The sequence below is a fragment of the Podarcis cretensis genome, assembly GCF_951804945.1.
Source record: "Podarcis cretensis genome assembly, chromosome: 6".
Lineage (NCBI taxonomy): Eukaryota > Metazoa > Chordata > Lepidosauria > Squamata > Lacertidae > Podarcis > Podarcis cretensis.
The window spans coordinates 48,337,846-48,348,176 of record NC_137175.1 but is presented as its reverse complement, the minus strand read 5'-3'; the positions used below and the strand labels follow the sequence as shown (position 1 = coordinate 48,348,176).

Genomic DNA, 10,331 nt, shown 5'->3' with positions numbered 1-10,331 from the left:
GGCACTTGAAATCATGGGGCTCAAATCTTGCTTTATTACATCACTCTTCACAGAAAAGACCTGTTAGATCAGACCAAATGCCTACCTAAAACAACTGGTCTCCTAAAATGGTCCATCAGATGCATTTGGGATTCCCAGCAGCAGGGAATGAATGGAATAGCCCCTCCCGCTGTGGTAGCTCCCCATAAAGTGATATTTTGAGGCATCTTGGAAAGTAGGCTCACTAGGAGCCAGGATGCAGGATGCTTCCACAAATGGAGTTAGTTTTCAAAGATCTCTGTCCTTTGCGTAAACACCAATGGGTTGAGTACTCATTCTCTTCAACTGCTTTCAGGACCACTCAATATACAAATTTATTTTCTTTCCCTGCACTAGAGGGAGAGCATGCCATATATGAATGCTTGCCTTAATCTGATGACTAGGAACCCCCATTCCTTTCTTACAGTGACTCTCTTCCAAGTATGGCAGGAAAGTGGGTGAACACTCCACATTTTCCACATTAGATCCCTCAAGTGCCTGTGTAACAGAACATTTACCACAAACAAGTGCAATGGTTGTCTCCCATGGGATTCCACTTCCTGTGTGTCATATACCAATCCTTCCACAGGTGTGTGAAAGGTACACTCTTGCATTTTATTTTTTGTTTATGTGCCCAACGACAAATTGTTGCATGTTTTCCCCATGGAATTCCTCCTCTGAAAACTGCAGATCCTGGTTTCCTCCTTTTTTCTTTAACCCTTTTCAAGCATTCATTGCCTGTGTGGGTAACACATGAAGGGGACCGCAATGACACACATGACAGCAATGTTTCTCAGCTGATGTGATCAGCTCAGTCAGATGGGAGCATGTAGGATTTCCTCCAAAGGGACAGAGACCCAGATTGGTCAGGATTCTCATTCCTGTAAAAAGATGAAACCCACAGCCAGGTTTCAATCATGTGTTGGCTGGGAGACATCACTAGCAAATGCCTCATTATCAAAGGGCAGGACTAGCAGGCCCCTTCACTTTCAAAAATGAATGCCTGGATACTGTTTTTTTAAAAAATAAGCACTGAATGTGCACATTGATACCCCTACACCTCCCACTGTCTGGGTGCTATAGTTTTTACCACTGAACATACACACATACCAAAAAAAAACAACAAAAAAAACCAGGAAGGATGGGGAGTGTCCTCGTTGACTAATAAAGTTAGAATTTTATTTCCTTACCTTTTTCTCTTTTTTGACATCACAAATTTTGGAAATTTATTACAGTTGAAAAGGCCCTTGCAACATAAGATTCCAACTCACAGTGAGACCAGAAAAGGTGGGGAGGGATGCTGGGATGAGAGCAGACCCCCCAACCTTTGAGATTTACAGGTGAGGGAGAAATTCTCAAATTGTCGATCAGTGCCAACCAATGGGGCTTGGAAAATTTTAAATGTTTTGTCAAGTCATCAGAAGAGGGTGATGGTAGAATTGAAGAAGTTCAACATGTTGCACTTCTAGGCGAAGGGAAGAATTGAAATCAACAGAGCAGATGGTGCATTCAGAAAAAAGGAAAACCAACAGTGAGCCTCTGGGTAAAAACTAATGACAGCCTTGAACTAACGGCAAGAGACTCTTGTTCTTCTCCAACTGGGCATATGTGTTGATTCAGGGATGAGGAAGCTGTGGCACTCCAGGTGTTACTGCACTTACAACTCCCATCATCCATGACCATTGTCTATTCTGGCTGGGACTGACAGGAGTCCAACGACATCTTGAGGGTCACAGGTTCTTGACATGTATTGTCAGTCTCTGCATTTTGAACTGCTCTAGTTTTCTTGCTGTATCAACCACTGATCAGGCCTTATTGTCTCTTATTATGTGTTGATTGGTTGTTCCTAGGTAGAATTCCTATTCCTGCTTAGGCCTGCTTTCTGCAGAAAGTCTTCTTCTGGCCTTCTGTCTTGCCAACTCACCCACCCCATCTCTTTTACCCCAGTCCATCTGATTAAGCCTTCCATTCACCCTCCCCCACAGCTGTGTATTTGATCATCTGCATTTACTAGTTGTTGCCAGTCAAGGTGAAGACTGAATTTAGCTGGCTGGGTTAACACACAAGCCAGAACAACTTGCTGTCATTTGCCTGGTGAGACTTCAGCTAATTGACCCCGACTGCTGTGATATGTCAAAGTCAAGGAAAGGAGAGGCCATGATTTACCATGCAGGCTCAAGGTATTAAATTACACCCCCCACCACCACAAAAAAGAGGCAAAGCCATGATTAGAACTGGAGTGTATAGTGGAACATTAGCTATAATCACCCTAGGATGCTACTGGGTCTTGCTGTGGTTAGCATTATAAGCATCTGGAGAATGGTGGACCACATCTATCTCCCCTGTGACTTGGATTCTTCCTGACACTGGCAAACCACAAATAGCTGTACCAATCCCCTAGCTGTTGGTTGATAGGTCAAAGGGCAGGCTGGGGTGGACCAGGACTGGTGTGGATGGCAAAGCCCAGGCTAGCAATTAGGACAAGGTCTTTGCCTTAATCTCAACCTTTGGTTTGTGGTAGTTTCTCTTCCACTTCCAGTTTAGTACTAGAGCCCAAATCAATCATGGGAGAAACTGTAACCTGGATGCTTTAATTCCTACATAGCATAGCTTGAAGAAGCAAGCACTGCAGTTAAAAGTTCAAACATTGAAGAGGGATCTCTTTCAAAGGCCCAGGGCCGCAATATGCCTGGCAAAAAACAACCACTTCAGAGATTTCCAAGGCTGTCCAAACGGGTTGAACTAGTCTGAGGGGGGAAATTGGATGGGAGTTTTATGCTTTTCTAAAACCAGTCATGAATGAATATCTTTTTCCAGTCAGAATGCATGAACAATGGCATGTAGCTAATCATATTAAATCAATTCTGCTCAGATTTTGAGCTTGCTCCTATTAAGTGGTGAAGGGCAATGTTTGGGCAGGCGCCATGAGTAAATGGAGATAAATAAGAAGCTGTAAACACAAAAGGAAGAGGAAAGCTCATTAAATACACACACTTGTTTTTTGTGTGTGTCCAGGTTATTTACCCTGCCATTTCACAAGGACCTTTCTTTCTTTCTTTCTTTCTTTCTTTCTTTCTTTCTTTCTTTCTTTCTTTCACACAGTATGCCCCATGCCTTTGGTGAACTTCCTCTCCTATGTAGGCAGAGAAGGCCAGTCAGGAGTGGCAGCCATGACGTGTACCATCCCCCCCCCCATCTCCTCATCTCCATTGGATTTGGGGGAGGGAGGGGGAGAGAACGAACAAGTAAAAGGAAGAGGCACAGGGGAAAAGAGAACATTTTCTTCACAGCAACTGGAGAACATCCCAGACTCTTAGCAACTGCCTCAGTCTGTCACAGCCATATGTCTGAAGGAGGCAGCCATTCCCCAAATCCAAGAGGCCTGTAGAAATCTTGAGTACCAAGTGGCACAAATCCTCTGTTGTCATTGGGAGGGGGGAGAAATCTAGGAAAAACTGCATTTCATATTTAGAAACCCACAAAATAAGCCAGAAATAGTTATATTTGCTATGGGGAAGAAAGGGAAAGAAAAAAAGTGGAAGAAATCTCACAGGTACAACCCCAATATACTCTGTTGGTAGCCTTTGTGTTCCATGTTCAGGCACAAGAGGAAATACAGTTGGCATGGGCCCCAATTCATGGGGATGAACCCATGTTGAAGAAGCTGGCTGCTCCATTTCCCCCAAGATGATTTGATCGCTGAACTGCTGCATCAGTGTGCAGGAAGTAGAGAAGCTGCTCTCATGGACAGGTTCACCATGGCTGTCAGGAGACCTAGAGAAGAAGAAGCCATAAAGGGATTGAGTATATTTTATTGTATAATCTCTTGGAGTTATAGTTTGCCTCAGAAAACAGGCTTTCACACAAAACCTTGTACATGTGTACTAAAGACAGCTTGTACCTGTGTCCAGTGTAACATGTGAACAAGTCTAGGAGATATCAGAAGTCGCAGCATTACTTTGTAGAAGTTGCAGTCAGCATAGATAATGCTCTCAATCAACCTATTGTATTTTCTCTTTTTCAGATCATTCTACCTCAGCCAGGCAGCTCCATGAGCCAACTGGGAGCTCCTGGGAGCTCAAGGGGAACACTGATACCCTCCACTGAACAAAAGCCAAACCAAGTGTTTCGTAAAACAAAATCAGAATATGTGCCTTTGAATGCAAATATTCAGTAGTACAACTCTTCAAATGTAAATTCCACATGCCATAGATCCTATGGCATGATGTTCCACCTCAAAGGTTTAATTTTGATGTACCATTTGATTGACACTGCACCTCAAACTTGACTAAATTTAAAATTAAAAAGGGCATAATGTCATATTACATCAATGATGAAATTGGCTGTGTGCTGTGGTACAGGTGTCACAATGCCCTCTCCCCTGCCCTCAGGTCTTGTATTTAATTTTTTTAAGGCCACAACTTGCTTGCCAAGTTCATCATTAGCATAGCATGGGGGTGGGGCACCTCAGGCCCAAGGGCCAGATGCAGAATCCTGTGGCACTTAGACCTCTCCTCACTGATCCTGCTTCACACACTGTTTTTGTCTGGCTGGACTGCTGTGGCCTTGAATTCTGCTGAGGCCTTTTGCTAGTCTGAATGGAAGATACCAAGGGCTGTGTGAGTGTACGTGTACAAACTAGCCTCCTATTCATTTGTTGTGCACACTGCTGACATGTGGTCCTCGGAAGGCTACCTGGAAGAGAACACAGCTCTCCATTTGAAACAGGTTCCTCACCCCTGATGTAACATGTAGCTAGGTCCCATTCTTGTTCTATGGGGCCAGCTCCCTCCTCCTGTTCACTACAAACAGCCCGACGCCAGTAGGCTCTTTGGATGTTCAGCTTTATGAGCCCAGACATGTAACAGAAGTGACATTCAAACATAACCGTGGAACACATGAATGGGTGCACTGAGATGTGACAGAGGTTTGACGGACACTTTGTGAGCCTCGGCTCAAGAGCACAGACAAAACCAGCTAAGGAATTCCTATCTTTCCCAGCCCCTTGTGAATTCTGGACATTCAGCTGTGTACGAAGGTGCAGTGGAAGGTGGCCCACGCACCGACCTGTGCCTAATCAGCTTGCCATTATCCTGTTAAGTGCCACTGACATGTGCCACACTTGCAGGTGACAGATTGTAACAGCTTTAAGCACATTTACTCCGGATTTTCCTCCTTAATCTCACCCTCGGCTTTTTCCTTTGGGTTGGAGAATGATATGCAAGAGTTTGGGAGCTGTGGAAAAGGAGGAGGGAGCAAGCGTTTTCCCCAGAGGACCAGATTAGTATGAATTCTTCCACAGGAAAGAAAGAAAAGTAGGAGTCACTTATTCAAAATTTTTGCAGAGTTCAGTAGAAACCCGATTGATTTTTTTGGTATGGGCATTAACATTTCTAACAGACCTGCCCTAAGAGAAACCTCAATTCCCCATTATGGGGACGCTTCCAGGATGAAGTAGAAATGCTGCCCTCATTCTCTGTTCTGTGAGCTTTTCAAAGTGCTGCCTCATAAAATGTTAGTTTCTATAGAAGGAAAGTGAACGCAAGTTACAGAGTGGAGGCTGTGCATGGCTCCCAATATGGAAGGTTCAGGAGGTGCACTGTCCCTGCTTACAAACTTTCTTGCAAAACGCCACAACCAGGTGGATTACACTTTAAAGTAAGAACATAAAAATAGCCTGCTGGCTCCGGCCAGTGGTCCCTCTACTCCAGCATCCTGCTCTTACAGTGGCTCCTCAGATGTCTGTGGCAAGCCTATAAGATGGACAAGGCAGCAGTCTCCCCTCCTATGGTTCCCATCAACTAGTATTCAGAAGCATTGCTGCTTCAAATTGTGGAGGCCCAGCACAGCCATCATGGGAAGTAACCTTTGACAGTCCCCTCCTCCATGAATTTGTCCAGCCCTCTTTTAAAGCCATATATGTTGGTGGTCACCATGACCTCCTGCAGGAGAGAGTTCCATAGCTTATCTGTCACAAATCTTCCACCATGCAGCTTCATTTGATCTCCGCAAGTCCTAGTGTCATGAGGGAGGAAATGTTCCTCCGCCCAGCAACTCAGCGCCATGCATAATTTTACGAGCTTCATTCATGTTGCCACTTACTCGACTTTTCTCCAAGCTAAAAAGTCCCAAATGCTGCAACCTTTCTTCATAGGAGAGATCCCCTTGATCATCGGGGCTGCCCTTTTCTGAACCTTTTCCAAAGAGGTGCTTTTTTTCTTTTGCAGGGTTCTGTGTTTCCCCTGATTTGTACATAAATGATTCAGTGGCAAAAATGTGCAAACCCCACATTGTCAACCAGCTTGCATGAATATTTAATAATGCAAAATAAGAGCCAGGGTGATCGGGACAGGATTTGCCAAATCTGTGATTGTGTTTGATAAATATGGATGAGTCTCTCCGCTCCTCACACACCCCTCCTCCATCATCCCCTGTCCCGAAAGCCCAAGGTGGATTTATCTCCCCTTAACAGCTGGAGAATTACATGCGGGGTCTCAATGCATGGATGAGGCAGTGGCATTGGGAGGAAAGGTTTAGATTTGTTAGGCACTAGGGAATTTCTGGGGAGAGACTGAGCCTGCACAAGAGAGGCAGGTTCCGCCTGAACAGCAATGGAACCAGACTGCTGGTGTTTTCATATCCAAAAGGCTGCAGAGCATCTTCTAGAAAGATATCTGAAAGGAAGCTGCCAGGAGCTGGGGGACCATCTGATTCAGGATGTTACTTGTCCCTTGAGGGTAATGGTGTCAATATTTCAGGTCATGGAAGTAAGAGAGGGATAGATCTTGGCAAAGGGCATACAGGAAGAAATGACAGCCAGCGAGACCAAAGAGTGCTGGGTGAAAATTGCACATGAAAATGATGTATGGAGAGGGACATAATGTTCTGTTTATGAAACAATGCTAGCTGGAGGCTTCCAGGGCAAGATGGGGGAAGTGGAGGGCTTGATGCTAAAGGGGAACATAAAGAGGGTGGATGTTTCAGAAACCCAGTGGGACAAAGGAAGATCAGATGTCCCAGGATGCATAAAAAATGAGGAGGGGGATATTGGGCGTGATGTTCCTCTATGCGTTAAAGAGGGGACTTTAAACTAGAAAATGTAAGAGGAATAAACTCTTCCGCTGAATCACTGTGTATGGAAACTTTAGGGTCTATAAAATAATTTGGTACTGGGGAGTAAACATACAACTCTGAGCAAGCTCTGGGAGAGATCTTGATGGAGAAAGAAATCAAGAGAGGTAGCCAAAGGAGGAAAAGGTTGGAATACTGGGTGGTTTTAACTTTCCGTATGTGGAATGGGTGCAAATGCACATACAATCCTATGTCCCATAGGAGGGCATCCTAAGGGGAAAGCATCAGATCTCCTTCCACAATAAAAGAGCTCTGGTGTCAGAAAGGAAGATCAGATGTCAGATTCTCTCTCCCTACCAATGTGGAAACATCCAGGACACTGGCCCTATTGACATACCAGCTTCAACATCAGTTGAAGGGTCTGGCAGAGAGGACCGGCAAAAGGTATGTTCCGAAAGATCCATAGTCTTCTCAGCCTCACCTGCAAATCACCCCCATATTTCTAATGGGAGGGAAATTGTTTTAAAAAGTCAGGCGAAAGGACGGAACACAAGAGTGCTTTTCCAATCTCCCTTCTTCCCTGCTGCTGAGAACCTGGCAGGGTTTTGAATAAGGTTACGGTATATCCACACCATGCATTTAAAACACACTTATATCACTTAAGAGTTGTGGCTTCTCCCAGAGATTTCTGGAAACTGCTTATTAAGGTCTCCTGGGACCTTTCAGCACCCTTAACAAGCTACAGTTCCTAGGATTCTTTGGGGGAAGCCATGACTCTTAAAGTGGATCGCAGTTGTACCTTAGAAGTCGAACGGAATCTGTTCCAGAAGTCCGTTCGACTTCCAAAACATTCGGAAACCAAATCATGGCTTCTGATTGGCTGCAGGAAGCTCCAGCAGCCAATCAGGAGCCCCTTCGGACATTCGGCTTCCAAAAATAGTTCGCAAACAGAACAGTCACTTCCAGGTTTGCGGCGTTCAGGAGCCAACATGTTCGAGAACTAAGCTGTTCGAAAACCAAGGAACGACAACACTTCAAATGGATGGCACAGGTGTCATGTGACCTAAGGCAGTCAAAACTGTCTTTAGCTCCCTCCTCAAACCTGAGGAGCCTTAGTCATAGAATGGACTGCAGGGGAGGTGACACTAGGCATATCAGACTGACTGGGAAGACTGAACACAGTGCAATCAAATGCAACAGATATGGTTATGAGGAGAAAGTTGTCCAGGAAATCCAACAGTTATATTTCATTTTAAAAGAAAAAACTTTTTTTAAAAAAGGAGATTAAACAGGAGGAGGTTGAATTAGAGAGTCAAGAGGGTCAAATCCCTTCAGGGAGTTATTTAAAACCACAACAATAGAAGCTCAGTTAGAATGTATACCACAGAACATGAGAGTGACTAATACGTCCGACAGAATGCCAGCAGAATTAATGAGCAGAGTCAAGGAAGCTTTAAAAGACAAGAAGGCTTCTTTTAAAAAGTGGGTCTTGCCCAATGAGAATAAAAGAAACTCTCTGGAAAAAAACAAATTTAAGTTGACAATAAAGCAAGCAAGCAAGCAAAAAAAAAAGTATTAGTGCACCATATTGTTAAAAACAATATGTCAATGATTAAAACATCTTTAAATGCATCAGAAGCGTGAAACTAGCCAGGAGGCAGTCAGGCCGTTAAGAGGACAAAGATGTGAAAGGAATTACTGGAGGAGGATGAAACTGAATGCATTCTTTGTGTTGGTCTTCATGGGAAGATGTTGGACAGACACCTAAACACACTTTTTTTGGGCGGGAAAGAGGAAGCGACAAGAGATTAAGTCCTTCCGCTGATTCACATTATTTTTTAAACAAAATCAACAACACAGTATTGACAGCATCCAGTAGAGACTTCTGAAATAATTCAAATGTGAAATAATTGTTCTTATTTATGTAATACCATCTATGTACATGCCACTTCACCAAGAACAGGTTTTGAAAAGCCCCTGCTTCCAACAGGCTTAATCTAGAAAGGGGCATACGGGGACAGCAGAGGAAATGGGTAAAGAAAGCACTACTGTATATTGAAAAACAGGCATGTAGGCAAGGAGGAATATTTGATTATTTTAATTGCATATACTTAGGCTGTGCAAAGACAATGTGGTTTGTTATACGTACTGGTGACTGTAGCTCTGTGAGGGGTAAACCACATTTCCTCTCTTTGTCTCTTTATATATATATATTTGCTGGGGAAAGTGTATCAAAATGCAGTGAAAATGATTAACAGGTTGGAGCACATTTCCTACAAAGAAATGGCAATGTGTTTCGGTCTTTTGATTGGTTTTTAGAATGAAGAAAGGCAATGAGGTGTAAGAGGTAAAAAGGTAAAGGACCCCTGGATGGTTAAGTCCAGTCAAATTCGACAATGGGGTGCAACGCTCATCTCCACTTTCAGGCTGAGGGAGCTGGTGTCTGGGGACAGCAGAGGCTCACAAAATTATGTGTGAGGCAGAAAAAATGGAGAGAGTTTCTTATTTATTGAACCTAACAGAAGAACTCCAGGTTACCCAATTGAATTGATTGGTGGCCGATTCAGACAAAAAGAATGCACTTCCTTCATACAACACTTACCGTAACATAGAATGGCTCCCATTACTGATGGCTTTAGTGCAATCCTAACCCTGATTGCACGGATGTGGCTTTACTGCCATGTCTGCAGACTTGCTCAGCTTGTCAGCCAGGGTTGAAGGTAGGGGTGCAGGCAAATCACTGCCCTAGGCTGGAGCTGGCAAAATCACTGGGCCCATATCAGCCCCAGTGCTGTTACATGATGGAAGCAGGGCCAGCTTAGGACCCAACCTATCAGCCTTGCCCCTCCCCACCTCAAAAGCTTGTTCTCTTACCTCCATAATGTTCAGACACATGCACCCACATTGCAATATCATCATGCTATATATTTCTCCACCCATCCCCCCCCTGTGTGTGGCAGCATGGAACAGGGAAATGCACAACATGCTTGCGTCGTAATATAGGTGTGTGGGAACTTGAGGTGGGGCTGCCGTTTTCTGTGGCAGCCCTGGAACAAGTATGATGCCTAACTTCTGCCCTAAGCGTTGCACTGGGGGAAGGAAGAATTTCAGCAGATGTGAAACGTGGCCGGGGGAGGCTGGCGGGGGAATCTGCATCTGGTGCAATTTCTTCAGCGCCATTATTTACAGGTGCAGGAGTCCTCCTGGCAGCCCAACTGATGCCCAGAGCAAAACGTACATGG

The 10,331-nt window shown here is 44.4% G+C and overlaps 1 protein-coding gene across 2 annotated transcripts in view; it reads right to left on the bottom strand.

The window, feature by feature from the left end:
• Positions 1-1,172: 1,172 nt before the first annotated feature.
• Positions 1,173-10,331, bottom strand: part of LOC307219066 (chemokine-like protein TAFA-5) — a 28,859-nt gene continuing 19,700 nt past the window's right edge. For both annotated transcript variants that reach the window (XM_079981938.1, XM_079981937.1), the window contains one exon: positions 1,173-3,792. In XM_079981938.1, the coding sequence (XP_079838064.1) occupies positions 3,784-3,792 (9 nt within the window). In that variant the 3' untranslated portion in view covers positions 1,173-3,783. The remainder of the gene's footprint in view (positions 3,793-10,331) is intronic.